We start from the raw sequence: 25,187 nt of genomic DNA on the forward strand, positions 1-25,187 counted from the left end.
GCAGCCTTAGACAAAACTAACTCCTTTTGAACTTGATTCTGTCTTTTGCTCAGATACTAGCTTTCAAGTTAGAATTTTCCGTGCCTTCCCATTTCTTTCTAAGTTTCAGAAAAAGATATCTTTGGTGAATTTGACAAGGGAATATAAGATGGATTTGTTTTCTTCCAGTGACTCATTCTTACTAAAAGTTGACTTTGTCATTGTCACGAAGCAAAATAGCCAACATTTTTCTAAGACCAGATGACACTGAATCTCAGCCTTGCCTTTGGTGATGCTGAAATAAATTCTTGAAAGCAGCAGGCATGAGTTTAAACAACTGATAAGCAAAGTACAATATGTATTGTCCTAATGGAGGGAGAGAATTGTTGTGTGTCTGCTGTGGGCCACACACCTTCACAGTCATCATCTGCTTTCATTTTCACAACTCTTTGAAGTTACTATTCCCTTAGAATGGTCCTGAGCTACTGAGGCTCAGAGAAATCTAAGCAGCTTTTTCAAATGTGTGCGGCTACAATACAATACCGTACAATGCATGAATTCTAATTCCAGTGTCTTTCTCCAAAACCTGTGCCAGAAATTGCTTATTTTTAATGCCACTGCACAGCTGAGCCAGCTACCTGTTGTCTCAGGGGTCAGAGGTCACCAGAACCAGAGATTCTTGTTGCCCCATTCCTCATCCCCAATTAGTCTCTGACTTGGGTTCCTGACCCCTTGCTCCCCACACTTTTTCTTGACAAGTCTTAGGCTAATATTTCTGGTTTCTGCCTCCACGAGTCTTCTAGTTGATCTTTTTTCAGGTTGATATTCTGGCTGACCTTACAGTGATTATTTGATCTCTTTATACGTACGTGATCTCAGATCCATCTGCTTGACTACATCCCCCTTTTTCTCTTTTCCCCATAACTTTTTGTTGTGCTTTGGATGAAGGTTTACAGACCAATTAGATTTCCACTCGACCATTTCGACCCTGGGTTCCTGTACCCATTTGCCATTCTTTCATGTCTCTCCCTGCCCTCTGAGCTTGGCTTTACGACAGAAGCTGTCTACTTTGTGCCTGAAAGTTTATCCCTTGCCCGGGTTCAGTTCCAGGCTTGAAGGGTAGCTAAGGGCCACAGTCTCAGACCTTCCACCAGCCCTTAACAATCTGGTCTACTCTGGCCGCCTTAAGGATTGTGAATATTATTCTAATTTATTTTCTCCCACACTGTCCAAGATCATCTACTGTAACCTAGGTGGGGCAGTTGGTAGTGATGACAGGGCACCATCTAGTTCTAGTCTCAGGCTAGCGGAGCCTCTGGTTTGTTTGGTCCATGAATTAGTTCTTTGGACTAATTAAGGTTTTTGTTTTCTTCACTCTTCTTTGTTCTGCACAAAAAGAGACCATAGTTGCCTCTTCGATAGCTGCTCACAAACTTAAAAAAACTTATTCATCCTTCCGCCGCGGCACCCATCGAAGAGTCGCAGCCATGGCTGTGCGCTACCCTATGGCCGTGGGCCTCGACAAGGGCCACAAGGTGACCAAGAACGTGAGCAAGCCGAGGCACAGCCGCCGCCGCGGGCGCCTCACCAAGCACACCAAGTTCGTGCGGGACATGATCCGGGAGGTGTGCGGCTTCGCACCCTACGAGCGAAGGGCCATGGAGCTGCTCAAGGTCTCCAAGGACAAGCGGGCACTGAAGTTCATCAAGAAGCGGGTGGGCACACATATCCGGGCCAAGAGGAAGAGAGAGGAGCTGAGCGACGTGCTGGCCGCCATGAGGAAGGCCGCTGCCAAGAAGGACTGAGTGCCGTGCCCCCCTCTCCCCACCCCCAAAATAATAAAGTCTTTCCAGAAAAAAAAACAAACGTATTCATATATTTTCATTGTTTATTATTATTGTGAATTGAGTATACACACAAACTTTTAAGACCCCAGTCACTATTCAGCAAAGTAAGATGTAAAATGTCACAAAATCAATGTCTCTGTGAACTGTTATACCAATTGACCTAGATGTCCCCGGAGACTGGTCCTAAGCCTCTAAGCCTAGTCTTGTGAGACTGTGGCCTTAAGCTTATAAGGCAGTGGTTCTTAACCTTCCTAATGCCACCACCCTTTCATACAGTTTCTCACGTTCTGGTGACCCCACCACACCATAAAAATATTTTTGTTGCAACTTCGTAACTGTCATTTTGCTACTGTTATGAATCGGGCAACTTCTGTGAAAGGGCCATTTGACCCCTAAAGGGGTCACAACCCACAGGTTGAGAACCACTGCACTAAGGCCAGTGACCACTCAACGTTTGATAATAGATAAGAAGTTTCCAGAAGTTTGTCACCTGTATGTTCTACTGTACCCATGGATATATTTGCAGCACATACAAATAAACATGCAGAAAAATCCATTCTATGTCATGCCTTTATCACATTTGTGGGTGTACTAACATTTACCTTCCCATATCTGTCAGCTTGCATGTGAACCACATATGCATGAGGTTCAGTCAGAAAGTACTGCTATTCCAGTTCATCCATGCAAGGTTCATTCTAAACAAAATGTGTGTACACATGTCTCTGCAGTCATTGGATAGCTGCAGACCACTTCTCTCTATCATGCATGCTTATCTTCGTACTTGTTCCTAAAACCCAAAGACCAGGTAAAAGAAACAGGACTTGAGTGTCCAGGATACCCAAAGTGTTGTTTTGGCCTGGTGTAAATGGAAAAGCACAGGATTATTTGGGGGAGGGTTGAACCCGGGTGGTGTAGTAGTTGTGCTTGGGCTGTGATACTCATGGCAGCAGTTTGAAACCACCAGCAGTTCTCAGAAGAAAGAGTAGACTTCCTCTTCCGGTAACAGTTACAGTCTCCAAATCCCACAGGTGTCTCTCTGAGGCAGCGACGACTCGATGGCAGCGAGTGGTGGTGATGTTAGATGCCACTGAGTCGGTGTAGCAGCCTTAGGTACAAAGCAAAACACTGCCCAGTCCTGTGCCATTCTCACAATGGTGGTGATAGTTGAGCCTGTTGCTGCAGCCACTGTCTTATCCCATATCATTGAGAGTCTTCCTCTTTTTTTCTCAACTGTACTACCAAGCATCCTGTCCATTTCCAAGGATGAGTTATGTTCTGATAATAAGTCCGAAGTACATGAGATAAAAACCTCGCCAATCCTCCCTTGTAAAGAGCATTGTTTGGCTTCTTTCCTTCGGGACCAATGTGCTGGGTGTTGTGGCAGTCCGTGGTTCGTTCTCCTTCATTAAGGTGCGGCACTTTCACATGCATATGAGGCAATGGAAAGTGCCGTGGCTTGGGTCACCTGAGCCCTCCAAGTGGCATCTTCGCTCTTCCGTACCGTAAAGACATCTTGGATATCAGGCTGGACCAGGGCATTCCATCAGTTGAGTTCTTGACTGCTGCTTCCATGAGTACTGATTGTGGACATAAGAAAAATAAAGTCCTTGACAACGTCCATCTTTTCTCCACTTGTCATGATGTTCTCAACTGGTCCAGTTGTGAGGATTTTGCTTTCCTTGACACTGAGAACATGTAAAGGATGCGTCCATACTGAAGGTTGCCGTCTTTGAGAGGGTAAGTGCTAGAAAGATGAGCACGCCCTCTCCAGAACTGGATAGACTATGTGGGGGAGATACCAAGAAATGATACTTTCACGTCTTGTTATGTTTATTTTACAAAGAGTTCTGATTTTATACCAATGCCTTTTGACTTTCATACTTCAAAAACAAACAAACAACAACAGCCAACAACCCTTATTGCCATCAAGTCAACCTCAACTCACAGAGACTATAGGACAGAGCAGAACTATCCCTGTGGATTTCCAAGCTATAAATCTTTATAGGAGCAAAAAAACAAACCTCATCTTTCTCCTAAAGCAGGCCTGATGGGTTCAAACTGTTGACCTTGACTTTAGCAGCCTAACTTGTAACCCACTATATCACCAGGATTTCTTACTCTTGTATCTCCTTGTGCATTATTGATGGTTGTGTTATTACAGGATTGTGTGCCTAATAGTATTACCATTGTTGCTTTCTACTAGTGCAACTCCCAGTGTCTGCCTTTCCTTTGTCTTATGCTAAACTTCTACTTGTTATGCAGTACCTTTCGCTTCAGCCAAGTTAATGCCTACATGATGCTTGCTGAGAAAGCCGAGTTTTATCTTATTGGATCTTTGGGTCTCTTTTGTAGGTCACATTCCCTGGGCTACACTCAGTGTTCTTTCTTTGTCTTTTGTTTTGGGGAGTTTAAATATGATAAATCTTGGTGATTTTTCTGTTGGGGTATACCCCATTTGGAATATATTGATAGTGGGGAAATTTTCTGCTAACAAATCCTCAACAGTGTCCCCTCTGCCTTTTCCCCCTCTTCCTGTTCTGGACTTCCAATCACACATGAATTATTCTTTCTGATACTCTACCACAAAATTCTTAGGTTTTATTCATATTTACTCATTTGTGTTTTTTCCCCTGATTGGTCCTAAACCTAATCTTATGTATTTGTCTCTAAGTTCAAAGACTGCCTCGCACTGGTTCAGTTCTGTCTTTGTTTTCCAATGCATTCTCTAATTCAGATATTTTAGTATTATGCTTCTGATTGGTATTTAATTTAATTTAGTGTTTCAAATTTTATTTTCTTCTTTTGGTCAAATGTTCCTTGTACTATTATTCTAGAGTCTTTTCTGTATTTGCCTTGATTTTGTCAGTTCCACTCAATCTCTCTTATAGTTCATCGAAGGGTCATAAATATAATTCTCTTGAATTGCTTCAGGTAATCCCATTACCTTTCTTCTTCAAAAGGTGTCTGGCTCTGTGTTTTGGTCACTTGCTTGAGCCACTTTGTCCTGTTTCTCTGTGTGAATTTAAGTCTCAGATATTGTGGCGTTGCTGCGTTTGTTGGCAGTTCTATGTTGATGGGTTTTTCTCTATGTTGTTGTGGTTTGGTTTGGTTTTGTGTTGCTATATTCAGGAAGTGAGGCAAGATCGCTACTCCGGTCGCTAGTGTGGGAGCGCTAGGAGCCTCCCAGCAGTCTTCTAAGTGAGTGTGGCCATGGTCTCTGCTCACATGTGGAAGTTGAGAGACAGCTAGGCAGTTGTTGGCCAGCATTAGTCACCAATCAAGTGGTGCAGAAACAGGTGGTGGCGCTTGTCCCGTGGGTGAAGCTGCAGGTGGGCTGGTGTGACTGAGTGCCATGGACACACAGTTTCTACCTCCTGCTGGAGAGGGGCGGGAGGGTGGAGGGTGTGGCAGTGGGCACCCAACGCACACCCCACAAGAGCATGCTTTGCTGACAGCACAGGTGGCAGGTGGGCATTGCGTGATCCGAGGGAGTGCGTTGGAGGTCTCTGGGTGACGCAGCAGTGGAGGTGGGGGAGCGGGGCCCTGAGGGGAGGAGAAGCAAGCCAATCATGTGTGAGGCACCAGGGCAGGGTGTCACCAATTGCTAGGTCAGTAGGTAGGAGGATATGGTTCCCTGGCCACCTGAAGGTTGTAGGGAGTGAGGCAGATGATCACCCCGCCCTGGTTGCTGGTCACCGATGTGGACGCTGGTGCCCTCCTGGCTGAGGGCTGCTGTTTATCTGGCTTCTGCTCTGACGCAATGGAAGAAGATCCCAGTGTGTCCAGTGTCTCTAGCTGCCATCCGTGGGCCCTCCCCCTCGCTTAGCTCCACAACCCAGACGATCGGGGACCGCTGCTGCTGAGCGGTTCTCTGAAGCCACTGTCTCCCTCCCGACACTTGGACACTTGGTGGTTACCGGGTCTCTGGAGTTCTTTTCCATTGCGTACGCTTCCCCGCCGTAGCTAGACCTCGTTTTCTGCTTGCCTCGCTTTACCTCTGCCTACAGCCCAGAATGGTTCCTGTGGGGAACCAAGTGGCCGTGCTGTGCCAGGCAGGCTGGGCAGGCCCGTGCCACCCGCCCCGCTCCTCACCTGCTGTTTTCCTTGCGTCTCCTCTTCAAGCTGGTGTGCGATCTTTGAGAAGCTCGGGGTCCTTGGCTCGTCAACTGTATCTCTTGCGCGTGATTGCTCAGCTCTTGTCTATAGAGGGGTCAACTGGAGTATCCAGCTGCGTGTCTCCTCCTGAAATTCTCTGGTCCACGTGGCTGGGCAGGCCCTAGAGGTTCTGTCAGGGATGACCAGAGGTGCAATCCTCTTGTACCGTCCTCCACTCACGTCAGGGCTGTGGGATCGGAGGAAATGATCACCCACCCATGATCGGGTTGTCATTTGTGTTCTAGAGCTTCCCTCGGCCCTCGCATTTGCTCTGTAGACACCCCTCCTTCCTATATGAAGAGATTGTAATGTTCAGCGAAACTGAGAAAAGCAGTGCCTGCTGTGTCTTCTGTCTCCCAAACACAAAAGGCAATCCTTTCCCAGCAGATTCTAAAGTCGCAGACGGTGCCTTTTTTGTAGGCATTCATTCTTTTTTTATTATTTAATTTTTGATGGCATCTTTGTGGACATTCCTGTCGGTTTAAGTAACGATGCTTGAAAGTCACTGTGACTTTGAAGGCTGCCAGATTGCCTTATCAGTCTTGAGGGAAATTAGGGATGCTTGTTTGGAAGGTTGCCTTCCAACCCCTCCTCCCCCTGCCTTCTAAATGAAGATGTTGTTTTGTTGTTCCGTTATAATATTTTGTTTTCATCTGGCCGGGTTCTTGTGGAGATAATAAATAAAAAGAACCAAAAATAGTTCAGTAAAGCAAGTTCAGTGATCAGTGGGCTGAGCATCGTTTGATCACCGGAGTTGTCCCTTGTCAGCTGTGTTGGAGAAACGTGGAAGGTTTTCTCTGTGCAGTTGGGGTCTGTGCTGGAATAAGGGAGTATAGACCAATTCTGTTCCTTTCTTAAGGGAGAGTAGCCAGCTAGATTTCTGGAAAGTACAGAAAATTTCAATTAAGGGGAAAGGAAGACACTTTTCAACTAACAAAAAAAATTTTTTAAATAAATGCAACGGTGATAGGAAAACATAGAAAAACATATGCATTAAGATGGAATCGAAAACAGGGACGCTTTCACGTGTATTTTAGTAGTGCCATTTCAAATTGGAGGTGCAGGCTCAGAATGAGGGGTTTCACTCCTGCAGAAAGGGTGGCTATGCATGTCATTTTCAGCTCCACAACAGTAGCTTGGTAAAGTGAGGAAGAATTTCTTCTAAGTTCATTTCATTTACTTGAAGACTTTTCTGGTGAAAGTTATTTAGATGCTGCTTCAGACAGTGTTGCAGTGATAGGGTGTCTGTCACTTTGATTGCTGTGGCTTGTCTCTGATCAACTGGTACAGAAAGAGCAATGCAGGCCTAGTGTGAGTCATCACTGTCCAGAGCCAAGATGACTTTGGATGGATTGTCCACCATGAGGATCAGTACAACCCAAGGCCTCTCTGTCACTGGAGCGCCTCACTTTCAACAGTCTTTTCTTTGTCCCCTGTCCAGCCACCTGCTCACGATCCTGACGAGAGTCCTTGTCAGTTCCAGAAGCTGTACCTCCTCCCAAATCTGGGTTTTAGATATTTTTCTATCTGCCCCCGCCCCCACCCCACCCCCCGCTAGAAAACTTTCTAATTCAGCTTGGGATCCTCACTTCTATAGTCTGTCTCTCCCCACCCCCAGGCCCCCTAGGAAGTTGCCACTCCATTTTTGCACGCCATTTTTTTCCAATTTACAGCAACTTCTTTTCATCTTTGCCCCCCAGTTTAGATCGCAAGAATCCACCCTCATCTCCCTTAACCCTATTTTCTTCCACCTATCTCACTGGGAAATTCAAGACCCTTGGTGGGGGCCTGTACTCCTAACCCAGCACCTGTGTCTCAGCAAGTGAGCATGGTCCAGGAGAAGAGAGACCTGCCGTGACTGCACTTCACCTTAACCGAAGTCTCAAGTGGACTCTCAGCACTTTTGTAGGTGATTGATTCTCCCACTATTTAGCGAAATTCCAAGCCATCTCCAGGAGAGGATGTGGAACTAAAGAATATCATTGCGGGGGTGTGCTTCCGGTAGGAATGCTGAGTGGCCACATGAGCGAGCGCTCATGGACCCCGCCTTGGCGCGGCGCCCCAATAACCGAGTTTCGAAAGGTCCAAAAAATTAACAGCAGATTTGTTCGAAAACTAACCTCACACCGTCGTTTTAATACATATTTTATATTTCTCTTGTAATGTGTTCCGTGTCTCGGGACACTCTTACAGAACCAGTGCCTGATAGACAGCCACCATATACAACCATTCTCAGCTGCTCAGGGGTCCAGCAGCCCCCCAGGATTTGGGAGGAAATCATTAACTAAGGATTCACAATCAAGACCCGAGGAAACAGCTGTCAAGAAAGCCATTATGATGGGACTCCAGGATGGATGATCCCCTCAGGACCAGTGCAATATTGCATTGGACAAATCTGCCACAAAAGACCTCTTTAAAGTTTTAAAAAGCAAAGATGTCACTTTAGGGACTAAGGATCCCTTGACCCAAGCCATGCTATTTCAGTCATGTAAAAACTTGTATGCATGTAAAAACTGAACAAGGTATACAGAAGACCAAGGAATAGGTGCATTTGAATGACAATGTTGGAGTATTGGATATGCACTGGACTGAGAGAAGAACAAATCGGTCTTAGGAGAAGTACAACCAGAATTCTGAAAAGCAAGGATGGCAAGACTATATCACATACTTTGGTCATATCATCAGAAGGCATCAGTCCCTGGCGAAGGATAGCATGCTTCATGAAGTAGAGGGACAGCCAACATGAGGAAGACCATCAACAAGATGACTAGACATGGTGGCTCCAGCAATGAGCTGAAAGTTAGTGGTGATTGTGAGGCTGGCTTTGAGCTGGAACTGACTCAGTCACACCTAACAAGTGCTCAAAACATAAGTGCTCTTGAATTTTATATGCTGTAATACATGTTTTCTTATTTATCAGATTTTAAAAAAAGAATATCATTGCTGGCATGAGATTGATACTGTCTAAAAGCAGAGAGTACCAGAAAGATGTTTACTTTCTTATTGACCATATGGACACATTCACTGTACGGATCATAACAAACTATGCATGACATTAAGAACAATGAAAATTCCAGAACACTCGATTGTGCTCGTGAGGAACCTGTACATAGAACAAAAGACAGTTGTTTCACCAGAACAAAGGGATATTGTGTGGTGTGAAGTCGGGAAGGGTAGGTGTCATAGTTGTGTCCTGTTATCATGCTTATCATCACACATCATCACAGAAGCTGGATTACAGGAAGAAGAATGTGGTGTCGAGATTAGAAAATGGCTCTTTAACAACCTGTAATATGCAAATGACACATCTTGTTTGCTTAACGTGAAGAGGACATGAAGCATTTATTGGTGGAGATTAAAGATGATAGAAGCCTTCAGTATGGATTATAAATCAATGTAAAGAAAACAGATAGCTGCCAGAGCCCTGGAGACGTGTCCATCACCCTCGGATCCGTGTGACTTTGCACCCACCGGCCTGTGATCTCCCTGCGCTCTGCATCATTGCATGCGGCTGCATGAGTCTGAAGAGGAGGGACTTCGAGACGAGTATCAGACTCATGGGTTTGAATTGGACTGGGCTGGGATATTTTCCTGATATATAATTACTTCTTTATATAAAGTTCTTTCTTACACATAAAAAAGAAAATAAGATAAAAACTCACACAACCAAATAGACAACTTTATGATAAACTGCGACAAGACTGAAATTATCAAATCGTTTCACTTAACATGGGTTCACAGTAAATGTTCGTGGAAGCTGCAATCAAGAAATCACACAACACACTTCACTGGACAAATCTGTTGCACAAAACCTCCTCGGGTTGTTAAAGTGCAAATAACTCACTTTGCCAACTGACTGAAGACATGGGATTTTCATTCCCCTCACGTGCATTGGAAAGCTGGACAATTAATAAGGAAAACCGAAGAAGAATTTCTGCATTTGATCTATGGTGTTGGCCAAGAATAGGAAAGGGCCATGGGCCGCCAGAGTGCTCTTCAGAAATGAGGATAATGGGACTTCACGTCCCGCTTTGGACACATTGTCGGGAAGGTCCAGCCCCTGGACCAGGACATGACGCTGGCCAAGGGCCAGTGGGAAGAGGAAGCCTCTCAGGAAGGGGGAGTGGGGCGGGGCTGCAACTGCGGTTCCAGAGTAGTTGTGCGGAGGGCGCAGGACTGGGCTGTGTTCCTTTCTTTTTTAAAAAAGCATTTATTGGGGGCTCGTACAACTCTTATCACAATCCATGCATATTCCATTGTGTCCAGCACATTTGTACATCTGTTGCCATCATCATTCTCAAAACTTTTGCTTTCTACCTGAGCCCTTGGTATCAGCTCCTCATTTCCCCCCTCTGTCCCTACTCCCCCTCCCTCATGAACCCTTGATAATCTATAAATTAGTATTATTTTGTCATATCTTACACTGTCCGACGTCTCCCTTCACCCATTTTTCTGTTGTCCATCCCCCAGGAAGGAGGTCATATGTAGATCCTTGTAATCGGTTCCCCCTTTCCACCCCACCCTTCCTCTACCCTCCCAGAATCACCACTCTCACCACTGGTCCTGAAGAGATCATCTGTCCTGTATTCCCGGTGTTTCCAATTCCTCTGTGTACCAGTGTACATCCTCTGGTCTAACCAGATTTGTAAGGTAGAATTGGGATCATGATAGTGGGGGTGGGGGGCAGGAAGCATTTAAGAATTAGAGGAAAGTTGTGTTTCATTGTTGCTACATAGGTTGTGTTTCTTTCTGATGTTCATGGGGTTGCTATGAACCAGAACTGACCAGTTGACCCATTAAAAACCAGTAGAAAATCCCATGTCCTCTTTTCTCCTCTCTTCTCCCACTCTCCCTCGCTGCCCCTCATTTTGAGGAGATGACCTTAATATCGCTGGAAAAGTAGAAGCAAATAGAAGAGGACCGCTTCATCGGCCCACCCCACATTCACCTCCTGCCTGCATGTGTAGCCCTCTAGCCTCTCTCCCTTTAGAGGGAATGGACACCTTCCAGGTGTGTCTTTCAGGCTTTCACTGATGCCCAGTACTCCCTCTCCTCTTGAGTCAAGGACTGTGCTTCTGGACTGACCTATCCTTTCAATTCTATATTTACATCTTTCTCTCTACTTTAGGACTTCCAAGAGCATTTTTTATAAGCATGCTATCATGCTTTTTATATATATATAAAATAAAAAAACACCTTTGACTGCCCTTCCCAAATTATACTGTTACACGATTGGTAAAAAGCCTCAGTGTTAACAAAGATTTATTGTTAAGGTAAACAATAAGAAATGGTTGAGTTGGTCTACTTTGGACAATTATTGACTAATTAATACTTTTCCTGATTTGAAGTCCAATATTGGTTGATAGTGTAGCTCCAGCATCTTCAACATTACCTGTCACCTATAGCCAGAGAAGAGAGGGCCCAAAGAACTCACATCCAGTCCACCTTGATTTGGTGCACACAGCCCATGAACCAAAATTAGACAAAGGACTCCAACTCTACCAATCATTTTGTGGGAGCCAATGGGTATGCAGTGAGCAGGTACAGTCTCTGCTACAATACCCTCTTCCTCCCCAACCAGCATGCCGAGCCTCTGTTTTTCTGTACAGCCAAACTCCAAAGGGTTTTCTACTTACTTGCATTACTTTTCCATGTCCGCCTCTCTCTTTCATCTATGCCAGTGACTTTCATCTCAGCCCCTTGAGGCCGCTAAGGCACTCTCAGCTAATCAGCCAGCGATCACTTCACTGACTGCATGTTCTGTTTGTTCTCAGTGCTCCTCGGCAATGGACCGCTCAGCAGTTTTTGACACCATTGATAACGCTCTCTTTCCTATTTTTCAATCACTATCAGATAGGGGAACATCACACTCTTCAGAGTTTCTGCTTTTTGGCTAATCCTCCTTCCCCACCTCCCATCTTATTGTCACACCTTCTTAATGTTTTGGTGGCACCATCTCTGCCCTCTCCTTTGTTTACTCAGCCTTTGCCTGATCTTGTCCAAGCCCATAGCTTTAAAGACCACTCCATGCTGACCACTTCCAGATTTGCGTCTCTAGTCCAAGTACCTCCTCTGAGATCCAGCCTTATTTAACTGAAAATCACCAATGGGCATCTTACACTTAACATTTATGAAACAGAACTCCTGACTCTCTGCCTGGTCTCCTCCAGTTTAATAAGTAGCACTCTGAGTCATCCGTGACTCATGTTTCTTTCTTTCATACCCACATTCATCTTATGAGCAAGCCCTGTTGACTCTGCACAATGGAAACCACATCAGATCAGTCTTCAAACTGCGTCTCATCTCATCTGCCTGGAGCTCCTTAGCCTAAAGCACTAGTAACTGTTGGATGGACTATTGCAAGATCTCCTAATTAGTCTCTGTTTTAGTACATTATCCTTTTAACAATCTACTCTCCATTCAACAGCCAGATCTTTTTAGACGAACATCAGGCCACATAACTCTTCTGGCCAACCCCCTCGAGTGGCTTCTCTGCATGATCAGGACTCAAATACTCGATGGTGTGGAAGGTATTGTGTGACTGAGGCCTGTTCCCCTCTCCAGCCTAACTCAGTTGCGCAGATGCAGTGTGCTCCTTCCGAAGATCTGTACACTTCAGGTTTCCCTCTATCTGAGTGTCTTTGCTGCGGCTGTTGTTAGATGCTGTCAGGGCAGACTCACAGAACAGGAGGAAACCCCGCCCTGTCCCGCACCATCCTCAAAACTGTTCTTCTGAATGAGCCCATTGGAGCCGCCACTGCCTCAGTCCATCTTGTCTAGGGTCTTCCACTTTCCCGCTGCCCTTCTATTTTACCATGTATATCAAAGATCCGAATTTTTTTATATAATCATTTTATTGGAGGCTCATACAACTCTTATCACAATCCATACATACACGAATTATATAAAGCACATTTGTATATTCATTACCCTCATCATTCTCAAAGCATTTGCTTTCCACATAAGCCTCTGGCATCAGCTCCTCATTTTTTTGCCTCCCTCCCTACGCCCCACTCCCTCATGAAACTTTGAAATTTTATAAATTACTATTTTGTCATATCCTACACTGTCTGACGTCTCCCTTCACCCACTTTTCTGTTGTCTGTCCCCAGGCAGGAGGTTTTATGTTGATCCCTGTAATTGGTTCCCCCTCTCTACCCCACCCTCCCCCTACCCTCCTGGAATCTCCACTCTCAGCATTAGTCCTGAAGGGGTCATCTGTCCTGGATTCCCTGTGTTTCCAGTTCCTATCTGTGCCAGTGTGCATCCTGTGGTCTAGCCAGATTTGTAAGGTAGAATTGGGATCATGATAGTGGGGAAGGGTAAGCATTAAAGAAGTAAAGGAAAATTGTGTTTCATTGTTGCTGCACTGCTCATTTCTTACTGGCTCATTTCTTCCCCACAACCCTTCTGTAAGGGGATGTCCAATTGCCTACAGATAGGCTTTGGGTCCCCACTTGGCACTCCCCCTCATTCACAATGATATGATTTTTTTTTCTTTGATGCCTGATGCCTCATCCCTTCGACACCTTGTGATCACACAGGCTGGTGTGCTTCTTCCATGTGGGCTTTATTGCTTCTCAGCTAGATGGCCGCTTGTTTACCTTCAAGCCTTTAAGACCCCAGATGCTATATCTTTTGATAGCCAGGCACCATCAGCTTTCTTAACCACATTTGCTTATATACCCATTTGTCTTCAGAGATCATATCGGGGAGGTGAGCACACAATGATATAAATTTTTGTCCTTTGATGCCTGATAACTGATCCCATCAACACCTCATGATCACACAGGCTGGTGTGCTTCTTCCAAGTGGGCTTTGTTGCTTCTGAGCTAGATGATCGCTTGTTTACCTTCAAACCTTTAAGACCCCAGACACTGTATATTTGGATAGCCGGGCACCATCAGCTTTCGTCACCACATTTGTTTATGCACCCACTTTGTCTTCAGTGATTGTGTCGGGAAGGTGAGCATCGTGGAATGCCAGTTTAATTGAACAAAGTATTCTTGCATTGAGGGAGTACTTGAGTGGAGACATCATGTCCATCTGCTACCTAAATACTAAACCTACAAATATATGCACATAAATCTATTTTCCCTGCCTCATATATAACTATATTTACATATGTACATGCCTTTATTTAGACCTCTATAAATGTCCTTTTCCTCCTAGTTCTTTCCTTTATTTTCTTTTACTTTCCTCTTGTCCCACTATCATGCTCAGCCTTCATTTGGGTTTCAGTAATTCCTCTCGGTTACATTACCCTTGATCATACCCTACCAGGCCTCCTACGCCCTCCTCACCACCGATTTGGATCACTTGTTGTTCCCTTGTTCCCTGGGTTTGTTATCACAGCTTCATTTCCCCATGCCTCCCCATCTCCCATGCCCCCCCAGAACTGTCAGTCCCATTGTTTTCTCCTCCAAATTGTTCACCCAGCCTATCTTATTCAGACAGACATGTAGAGATAATAACATGCACAAAAACAGGACAGAGCAAAAGCAAGCAACAAAAGAAAACACAATAACAAATAGCCAATCACACATACAAAAAAATACACCACCACAACAACAAAAAAGAAAAGCTTGTAGTTAGTTCAAGGACTGTTTGTTGGCATTTAGGACTGTTTTCCAGTCAAGTCTGGTGGGGAGTCACACCCTGACCCCAAAGTCTATTTTTGGTATTCCCTGGGGACTTCTTTGCTCTGCTCTCCTTGCTGTTATGTTGCATGCCCTTAGTGTTTTGCCTCGGTGTGGTGGGATCAGATTGGGCGCAATTCTCACACTGTGTCTCCAGTGTTGCCCCTGTAGGGCTATGGTTCAGTGAGGGATGTCGTGTCTCATAGTGGGGCCAGTCATATGGTCTTCTCTGTGGATTGGCTGCTCTGAACAGGAATATCGTCCTCAAGGCTTGGTGGGCCAGGATGTGCTCCACTCTCTCTTCCTCCCCCTTCATGTGCTCCCTTGTGCTCTGATCAGACATGTCACTCTCCCTGAGCTGCAGCTTCAGTGCTGTCCTCTGAAATAAATTCTTCTTGGGGGAGGGGCGGGTGTCCATGAGTTGGGATTGGGACTGGCCCCTCAGACCTCTCCACTGGTTCCAAAGACGTGAATTTTTAAAAATCACCTATATTCCAATACTCTGCTTAAGTGTTTGAGCACCAGATCCTGTTGGAGCCTGTACTCTGCCTTGTTTCTTCACACTACTGACCACTCGCTTTTTTTTGCTGCATGTTTTATCCTGTTTTGTTTCCCTGTGCTTATTATCGTGCCAAACACATGACTGCCTTCCAGTAAACATTGCTAAATAGCTAGAATGATGGATTGTTCTTGAAATGATTTGTCAACCCTACTACCCCAATATTCTGCAAAGATTTTGTAAGGAATAAGTCTTGGCCCTTGGTTTCACCACCTAGTAAACTTGACGCAGAGACTCTTAACTCCTTGGAAACAAAATGGAACAAAGCAATAAAACCTGTTTTCTGCATGTGGATAAAATGGGATTCTTTAATGTATCCATAATGCACCTTAAAAGTCTAAAGAGAATACGTCCTAGCAGTAATAACCAATCTTTGAAACAGAGCTAAAGTCCAAAGGGCATGAGTCTTTTAAAATGTATTTACGTTTCGGTTCTAGGAGAAGGTTGGGAGCCCCTAAGAGCGGCTTCTGTAATGCCATGTTCCAGTGTTGCTCTGTGTCCAACACAGCCAGCACCCCTGCTCCTGCGCGCCCCCACCATCCTTGCTAGGCTGAGCCTGTGGCAGCCATGATGTCAATCCATCTCTTAGGGGGTCTTCCTCTGTTTCTGCTTTTTGCCTTGGACACAGCTAAGTCAGGTTCTGCTTAGAATTTGAAAGTGATTGTTCCAAGACAAATAAAAGGAAGTCGAGGAGTACCTCATTTATCAGATAGTCTTCAGGAATAAAAGGGTTCCATGTGTCAATTTCCAAAGGACTCAGAGACAGTCCCCAGGTAAATGCCCCAACTCAACAGTTTTCTTTTCTTGTTGTTGTTTTTAAATGGGAAAACTTTTTTTAAAAAATCATTTATTGGGGGCTCGTACAATTCTTATCACAATCCATACATCCATCCGTTGTGTCGAGCACATTTGTACATTTGTTGCCGTCATCATTCTCAAAACATTTGCCTTCTACTTGAGCCCTTAGTATCAGCTCCTCATTTTCCCCCTCCCTCCCCACTCTCCCTTCCCTCATGAACCCTTCATAATTCATAAATTATTATTATTATGTCATATGTTGCACTGTCCAATCTCCCCTCGCCCATTTCTCTGATGGTGAAGAAATAGATCTACCTGTATATATTTATAGGTTTAGTATTAAAGCAGCAGATGCACATTGGACCTCCACTCAAGTACTTACTCAATGCAAGAACACGCTGTTCTATTAAATTGGCATTCCATGACACACCTTCCCGACATGATTGCTGAAGACAAACATGTGCATAAGCAAATGTAGTGAAGAAAGCTGATGTTGTCCGGCTATCAAAAGATATAGCATCTGGGGTCTTGAAGGCTTGCAGATAAACAAGTGGCCATGTAGCTGAGAAGCACCAAAGACCACATGGAAGAAGCACACCAGCCTGTCTGACCACCAGGTGTAGAAGGGTCCAGGTATCAGGCATCAAAGAACAAAAAATCATATCAGTGGGTGCCCAACTCGCCGTTTTTGAAGGCTGTTTCTCTCATGTACCCTGCTTGCCTCTTCGCATAAGCAAGACAATCCTCCTGACAACCCAGAGGCATCTTAGTGAACATTTTAGTATCACATCAAAGATGCCCTCAATAAATGTGCCCCACGTTTTCATTCCAGTTCTCTCTTTTTAGAGTTAGAACTTCTAACTCTTACTCATTTTTGCTGTTGTCATTTGTTTGATGACAGCAGTTATTGGTCTGTTGACTGGCAAAACTCAAAACAAGCAAACAAACAAACTCAGTGCTATCGAGTCATCTCTTATTTGGTGTGACCCTGTAGGGCAGGTAGGTCTGTGCTTGTGAGTTTTTGAGGCTTTAACCGTTTAGGGGAGTAGAAAGCCTCCTCTCCCTCTCTCGGAGCGGCTGGTGTATTTGAACTGCAGTCCGGCTCATCAGCACCACACCAGCAGACACCTACTAAACGTACAAGAGGGGTCCAAGGGCCGCTCCCCAATAGTGTGCAGAATTATGTTGCCCAGACTTGGCTCTCTGGGAAGGTGAGGTGTGATGGTGGTAGGAGAAATAGTAAAAGCATAAAACATATTGAAATGATCGTGTTGACTGAAATGGAGGACCAATATTCTCTTTGTTGTCACTATGAAGATGACTTGGACATGATTGATCCTTGATTTGATGGGCTACAGACTGGCCTCCATGGAGTTATTTAAAGTTATTCTGTCAGTGACCAGTTTCAAGAAACAATTGACATTTAGAGTGACCTTTGGTCCTCAGTTTTCAATACTCCTATTGAAAACCAAAACTACTAGTTTCCGACACGATGACTCTGCAGTGGTTCTCCACCTTCCTAATGCCGTGACCCCTTTAATACAGTTCCTCATGTTGTGGTGGCCTTAACTTTGCTACTGTTAATCAGGCCATCCCCGTGAAAGGATCGTTTTACCCCCAAAGGGGTCACAACCCACCAGTTGAGAACCGCTGCTTTACAGGAGTAGAAACCCTCATCTTCCTCTGGAGGAGTGCCTGGTGGTTTTGAACTGCTGGCCTGGAGGGTTGCAGCCCAACACATCACCACTGTGTCACCAGTTTTCTCTTTCAAGGGTTGCAGTCAGAATGCTCCTCCTTCAAAGCAGAGGGGGCGAGACTTTGTCTCATGTTCTTGGACATGTTATCAAGAGAGACCAGGCCCTGGAAAAGGACGTTATGCTTGGTAAAGTGTGTTCAGTGGCACAGAGAAAGGCCCTGGACAGGAAGGACTGGCGCCGTGGCTGCCACCGTGGCTGGGACATGAGAACCGTTGCGAGGCTGGCGCGGGGCCAGCCCATGTTCTGCGCCACAACTGCCTCAATGGCACCTAACAACATGCGCCGATAATTTTAAGAAACGAAAAGCAAATCGAGGTAATTTCCCCTAATGTTTTATTTTAAACCAAATGTATCCTCTAGGGGAAGTTTTGTCAGTTGAGGTAATACTTCAGACATTTGTACTGAGTGAATAATGTGATTTATGTGTAACACATTTAGAGTTGAAAAGACAACTTTTTTTAAAAATGGGAAAAAATTATATACCGTATATACTCGTTTATAAGCTGAGTTTTTCAGCACATTTTTAATGCATTTTTGGCCGAGTCTATACAGTGCTTAGAATACTAATGGGTGTTGTGAGCATATATATGGTACACAGTTTTGAGAATCTAAAGAAAATTTTACATTTTGTGAATCAAAATGCAAACCTTGCCTTGTATTTACTTAAATTAACGTTTCTTTTAGCTTTGGCAAACCAGACAAAATACATTTTGAGAAAATAGAGGTAATTAATCTCAACTCCTTTATAGCACACTGAGCGGTTATTGAAAGATGGCCGATTACTTGGGATGCGGGTTTGTTTAATGTGGAATCTCTTTTATCTGTATTAAGTAGCATCTGTTCTAGAGAAATATAATCTCAAGATATTAACAGCTAATAGCTTCAGGTTAAACATGTGTTAAAACAGACTCATCATTTCTGTCAGTGTGGGTTTTTCTACTTCTGGGATATATTAAATAATACATAATTATAAACTTTTTAAATTTATTAAGTTTTACTAAGTATGTGAAAATCAGAAGTGCCCCATGACTCACAAAAGGATTCTTTTGATTAGGAAACTACAAAAACACATGACGACATTTAACTTAGCAAAAGCTTACCTAAGAACAGTCAGGGCAAGAACTTGATACACTTAAATACTACAGTGCTAGAAATTTGTAATCCAAGTGATCTAAACTTGATTCCATGAAATTACCTATGTAGGGGGAGTGAAGGGCCAGGTTTACATTTTAGATAAGAGCTAATGCTTGGTTTAATAATGCAATAATTATATTTTGAGTAAATAAGGTGACTCTTCAGTTAGTTGGGGGAAAGGGCTTAATTGTTTCACTGCAAGTTCCTTTTGTTGTTTTTTGGTTTTGGTTTTGACCATTTTTTATTGTAAAGTAGGTGGGGGGTTGCATCTTAGTTAATCAACTTTGTATTCAACAATGTAAACTACTTATCAATCCCCCACCCCAGTAGTTTACTCTTCACTGTCTCCTTGATTTCTCCCTCTTGTGGACTGCCATCTTTCATTGTATCCAAGTTGATACCCGACAACAGTCTAGCCCATTGCTTAATCTTCCCTCCCTTCTTCCACATAACAACCCCCATTCATCTTGGACCTAAGTTTATTAGATTGTAATTTTTTAGTAAATATGAGATTCTTTGGTTTTAATCACACGTTGATCACTTTTTTTCATTTAAAAATTATGCATGAAAAGAAAGGGTGGTATTATTCAAAAACCAACATTCTTCTTGACTATAGTCTTTATTCTTTCATTTACTAATCAATTCAGTTAGCTAAGGAGTCACCGTAAAATATAGTGACAGACGATGGTGTTACCTCTGAACATTTTGTGGCTCGGGAATCTGGGACTGATTAGCTTCATCCTCTGGTTTGGGGTTTCTGATGTGGCTGAAGTTGGATGATAAAGAATTGAGGTCAACTTGAAGGCCTCTTCACTCCAATTTCCGGCTCCTAGACCAGGAAGACTCCAACAGCTGGGGCTTCCCTGCAATCTCTACTTATCTGTATATGGTCTCTCCATGAGGTCCCTCCCTGTGGCCGCGTGAAGGTAGCTGGGCGCCTCACATGTTGTTGCCGGAGTCCCAAAGACTCGTGCTCTGAGATAGAGATCCCTGGTGGTACCTGTATCACCTTCTGAACCCAGCTCCTTAGAAGTCAAGCACCGCCAGTCCCACCACATTCTCTTGGCCCACTTTCAGAGTTCTGCCTTAGACTCAAGAGAGCACTGACCCCACCTCCCGGTAGTGGTGTGTCAAAATCATATGTGAGAAGAGTTTATGGGGAGGGGTGTATTTTGGTTGTGACTGTCTTGGTAAAATATAACCTGCCACACTGATGACACAGTGGGCAATTATGTGTTACATATTGTGGTGAATCCTGGGAAGAGGAAGATAAGTACTACGCTTCCAAGTGGATTTGACACCAGGAAGAGGAACATTCCTATAGAGGAGGGGGCGTACGCAGGTTTGACAGAGGTGTTGTTTAATGGAGACCCAGGGGGAGATAGCAGTTTGGGTGGCACCAGTTTCCTGTCTGGGTGAACAAATGACTGAAGGGTTTACGGCATGTGGAGACAGCCACAAAGACATAGTGACTGCTGGTTTCTAAATAAACTTTCCAGGGAAATGTTTGTGTTGAAGTGGGGGAAATGGAGAGAAAAGGAGCACGGATGTAACCACCCTGAAGGAAACGGCTCTTCAAGAGAGTGCTGGGAGGACGTCACGGCACACAGCAGAGGAAGAACTCCAGCCACTCTCTTTTCTATCAAAGAAATGAGGAAACTGGCACAAATGGTCAAAAATAACTTTTTCAGAACCCTGGAAATCAGCCACAGACTTACACCAACCAAGAAGTGTTCACTGGGGAGAACGCAGCGAGAGCTTGGTTATAACAGGAAGCTCTACAGAATTCTAACCTGCGCTTTTCCCAACTTGCTCCCCCTCCGGCTCTGCTCTCACTCAGCTCTCACTGCCATCGAGTCAATGTCGACTCTCAGTGACCCTTCAGAACAGGGTAGGACTGCCCTCTGAGGGTCTGCAGTCACCTCGAAAAGCAACAGCCAACAGTAGTCAAAAAGCAGTGGCCTGGCAGCCACCAGAGAAGGCAGAATGGGGTTGGGGGGCGGGGAGGCTTCTTCAAAGGCCCACTTCCAGAGAACTCTGGCCCGTCTGGTAGCTCCTGGGAAGACCCTGCTCTCAAGGCTGTCTTTATTCAAACTGACACTGGCACTTGCCCAGGGAGCACTTGTCAGGAAAGAGTAGAGGCAGTTAGTTAAGATGGAAACGGCCTGATAAATAGAGAAAATAGTATGATCAATTCAAAGGTTTAAGAGGAAAAGGTGGGGAAATGAGCTGTCCATAAGACATAAGATTTGAAAATCCCTGCATCGTCCTGTGCTATGGAGCCTCTGTCTGTGTTGCAGGGCTGGGGTCATGCCCAGCAGAGACGGGGACGGCCCCAGGCTCTCGCCTCTGACTGACCTGGAGGCCCTGAGGAAATGCCGAGTGCAAGTGGAGGTGGAGTGGGAGTGGACCAGCATGCACACAGAACCCTGGGTGAGAACAGGGAGGCTCGCTGGTTTCAGAAATGTAAGAAACCTCTATGAAATCCATTTCTATGACCTATTCAGAATAGGCAAGTCAAGGAGACCGAGCTTTCCAGAGAGTTGAAAGGAGGAGAGAATCAGACGGGATGGCCAGTGAGCACAGGCTTTCCTTCTAGGGCATAAAAGTCGAGTCTTCGTGGTTACCCAACTAGAGTGGGCCCTTTAAAGGGGTTGGCTTGCTGGTAAATGTGTTCAATCAGAATTGTTTCAAGCCGGCTGCGACAGCAGAAGCCACTAAGCATGAAGCATACTGAGAACGAAGGGGAGTGTGTCAGGAAAGATGCCAACGGTTGATTTCAGGTCCAGAAGAGGGCTCGTTTCTTCCCCGGGCTCTTCTGACTCTCTTGCTACCTCCCCTTTCTTCTGTCCCTGTGGCACATTGGAAAATATGCCCAAACTGAAAATCTTTAAACAAAGAACTGCAGTAGAAAAATCAATTTGGGGCTGTGTCAGTACGTGGTTGCCAATGGGTTTGTGATCGATCCTGTGTAACGGATTCAAAATGCAGTTGTTTCCTTTTGTTTAAAGTTTCCGAGTTGCCCTAATGGCTTTTTTCCTTCAGATCTAGTGCAAGCTGGGAGAGGCTCCTTTCACTCCTTAGCATTCCTCCATTTTTGTCCTTGCTGGAAACAAAGCCCAGACCCCCTGGCAGGGGTCCTCTTTGACTCTGCCCTTGTAGTTCACACTCCATGTTTCCAGAACAGCCATCTTCCCAACTGTTGCTCTAATCACTGTACTCCATGCCCAGAAACCTCTAGTGGATCCCACTGCATGAAGAATAAAAGCCAAATTCCTTGACATGACCCAAACCCAGTATTTTTGGCCCTGAAACTGGAGTTCAGTGGGAGACAGACAAGAGAGCAGATGAGACCCATAATGTCTAGATAAGGTAGCAGGATTAGTGCCAGACTCCACTCCCACTGCCGCCCTCCCCTGCTATTGGGAGTTTGTTGTTCAAGCTGTCAAGACAAAGTGTTTTTACTATTAATAAATATTTTAACACTCTCCTGTTGACAGCTACAGATATTGTTTCAAATGTGGGGAGAAAGAAGTCAAACCTGCTGAGGAAATTGTGCGTGCAAAATAGTTTTTCTTGACTTCATCTCAAGAGGAAAGGAACACTGGGAAATTAAATACCACAGATTCTCATATTCAATTTTAAGCGGAGAATGCTTTTTAGTCTTATCTTAGGGTAAGACATTTGTCATCTTACCTTTGGCCTGTCAGGAAAACTTAAGCAGTCAGTTATTGCCTATTTAACTAGTAAATTGTTTCATTCACATCTTTTTCCCTTTTTTGGCATGTAAATAGTCTGAAGCCTTGTTGCCATAAAGATTAAGAGTACAGTAGAACCCTCTTGAATAAATTCTGGGTCATAATGCATTTCAGATAGAATTTTATTTCATCTGTATTTTGGGGTTGGGGTAGGGCGACTGGAAAACCAGTCATGTAGTCCTATCAGAAAAGTCCTGATTTAGTTTATTGTGCCAACCTGGCCGATAAAAACACAGGTGGGGTTAATTGAAGGGCAGAGGGATAAATGGCTCAGTGAGCCTCGCCTTTCTATTTCTCGGGTCACTTGCTTTCTGATGGTCGGACCAGGGTGCAGCTGTCTTAGCCAGTTCCCTGCTTCAGCTGGCAAGGCTCACTTCCTGCAAGCCATGCCTGAGAAGAAGCCACATGGACCTACCCCGATGCAGCCCTGGGTGCTGGAGCACCTGTGTGGAAACCCCTGCCAACACTGAGATGCGTATACATTCACTGACTCGGCTTTCCTCCAGCAGTCGTCATCGTTGCGTGTGTTTTGTGAGATGGAGGGAGGACTTTGTGGATTGGTGTCGGACATATGGGTTAATGTTGGACTCGTGGGCTTAGGCAGCACCGGGTTGGGTTGTTTTCTTGATGTGCACTTAACCTCTATATAAAACTCTCTTATACGTGAGTTTCTGTGAATTTGTTTCTCTAAAGTTCCCAGATTAATACAAGTTCTTCGAGATTTTAGTTAGCTTTGAATGAGATAGAAAGTATCAAAGGAAGATGGAAGGAGTACACAGAGTCACTGTGCTGGAAAGAGTTAATCAACATTTAACCATTTCTAGAGGTAGCATATAATCAAGAACCATTGTTATTGAAGGAAGTAATTGAAGATGCACTGACGGGACGCACTAGCTAAAAGCAAGACTCCAGAAGCTAATGAAATACCAATAGAAATATTTGAACGGATTCAGTGCTGACAGCACTGGTGCCATTCAACAAGTTGACATCAGTTTGGGAAAACTGATAACTACTTTTTTGCTGTGTTTGGAAAGCTGGTGGTTAAAAGGGTAGCTGTAATTAGGGTTCTCTCTAAGGTAGGTGGCTGGGAAGCCTCCCAGTGTAGAAATCACAAATTTACATTCCTCCTCTTTTTTTAACATTCAACATTTAACATTACACAGTTATTTTAAGCACCCATAAAAATGTTCATTCTGGTGTTAACAAACCCAGGGACAAGAGAACAAGTGATCCAAATAGGTGGTGAGGAGGGTGTAGGAGGCCTGGTAGGGAATGACCAAGGGTAATGTAACCGAGAGGAATTACTGAAACTCAAATGAAGGCTGAACATGATAGTGAAACAAGAGGAAAGTAAAAAGAAATAGAGGAAAGAGCTAGGAGGCAAAGGGCATATATAGAGGTCCAAATAAAGGTATGTACATATGTAAATATATTTATATATGAGGATGGAGAACTAGATCTATGTGCATACATTTAAAGGTTTAGTATTAAGGTAGCAGATGGACATTGGGCCTCCACTCAAGTACTCCCTCAATGCAAAAATACTTTGTTCTATTATACTACATGCCATGATGCTCACCTTCCTAACACAATGACTGAAGACAAAGCGGGTGCATAATCAAATGAGGTGAAGAAAACTGATGGTGCCCGGCTATCAAAAGATATAGTGTCTGGGATCTTAGTGGCTTGAATATAAACAAGCGGCCATCTAGCTCAGAAGGAACAAAGTCCACATGGAAGAAGCACACCAGCCTGTGCAATCACAAGGTGTCGAAGAGATCAGGGATCAGGCTTCATCAGAACAAAAAATCATATCATTGTGAATGAGGAGGATTGCAGAGTGGAGACCCAAAGCCCATCTGTAGACAATTGGACATCCCCTTACGGAAGGGTCACAGGGAGGAGATGAGCCAGTTAGGGTGCAGTGTAGCAACAATGAAACATACAACTTCCCTCTAATTACTAAATGATCTCTTTCCACCCCCCCCCACCCTATCATGATCCCAATTCTACCTTACAAATCCGGCTAGATCAAAGGATGTACACTGGTACAGATAGGAACTGTAAACACCGGGAATCCAGGATGAATGATCCCTTTCAGGACCAGTGGTGAGAGTCACATTACCAGGAGGGCGGAGGGGAGGGGAGGGTGGAAAGCGGGAACCGATTAAAGGGATCTACATATAACCTCCTCCCTGGGGGGTGGACAAAAGAAAAGTGGGTGAAGGGAGGCGTCGGACAGTGTGAGATATGAAAAAATAATTTATAAATTATCAAGGGTTCATGAGGGAGGGGCGTGTGGGGAGGGAGGGGAAAAATGAGCTGATGCCAGGGGCTTAAGTGGAGAGCAAATGTTTTGAAAATGATGAGGGCAATGAATGTACAAATGTGCTTTACACAATTGATGTACGTATGGATTGTGATGAGAATTGTATGCACCCCTAATTAAATGATTTTTAAAAAGACCAATTTGGAGGAAAATGAGGATTGTGATGAGAATTGTATGCACCCCTAATTAAATGATTTTTAAAAAGACCAATTTTGGAGGAAAATGAGGAAAG

General features: G+C 44.5%; 1 protein-coding gene and 1 pseudogene across 8 annotated transcripts in view; both read left to right on the plus strand.

Moving 5' to 3' along the window:
* CEP112 (centrosomal protein 112) overlaps nucleotides 1-25,187 on the plus strand; it is a 469,815-nt gene that overhangs the window by 289,315 nt on the left and 155,313 nt on the right. Inside the window, exon 23 of one of the 8 annotated variants that reach the window (XM_075562127.1) lies at nucleotides 1,378-1,515. The exons of the other annotated variants lie outside the window; for them this stretch is intronic. Coding sequence (XP_075418242.1) covers nucleotides 1,378-1,386 — 9 coding nt within the window. The 3' untranslated portion in view covers nucleotides 1,387-1,515. Of the gene's footprint in view, nucleotides 1-1,377; nucleotides 1,516-25,187 lie in introns of those variants that run through there. 8 annotated transcript variants of the gene reach the window in all.
* On the plus strand, nucleotides 1,412-1,820 carry LOC142459992 (large ribosomal subunit protein eL36 pseudogene; annotated as a pseudogene).

Source organism: Tenrec ecaudatus, chromosome 10 (assembly GCF_050624435.1).
Source record: "Tenrec ecaudatus isolate mTenEca1 chromosome 10, mTenEca1.hap1, whole genome shotgun sequence".
NCBI classification, from domain to species: Eukaryota; Metazoa; Chordata; class Mammalia; order Afrosoricida; family Tenrecidae; genus Tenrec; species Tenrec ecaudatus.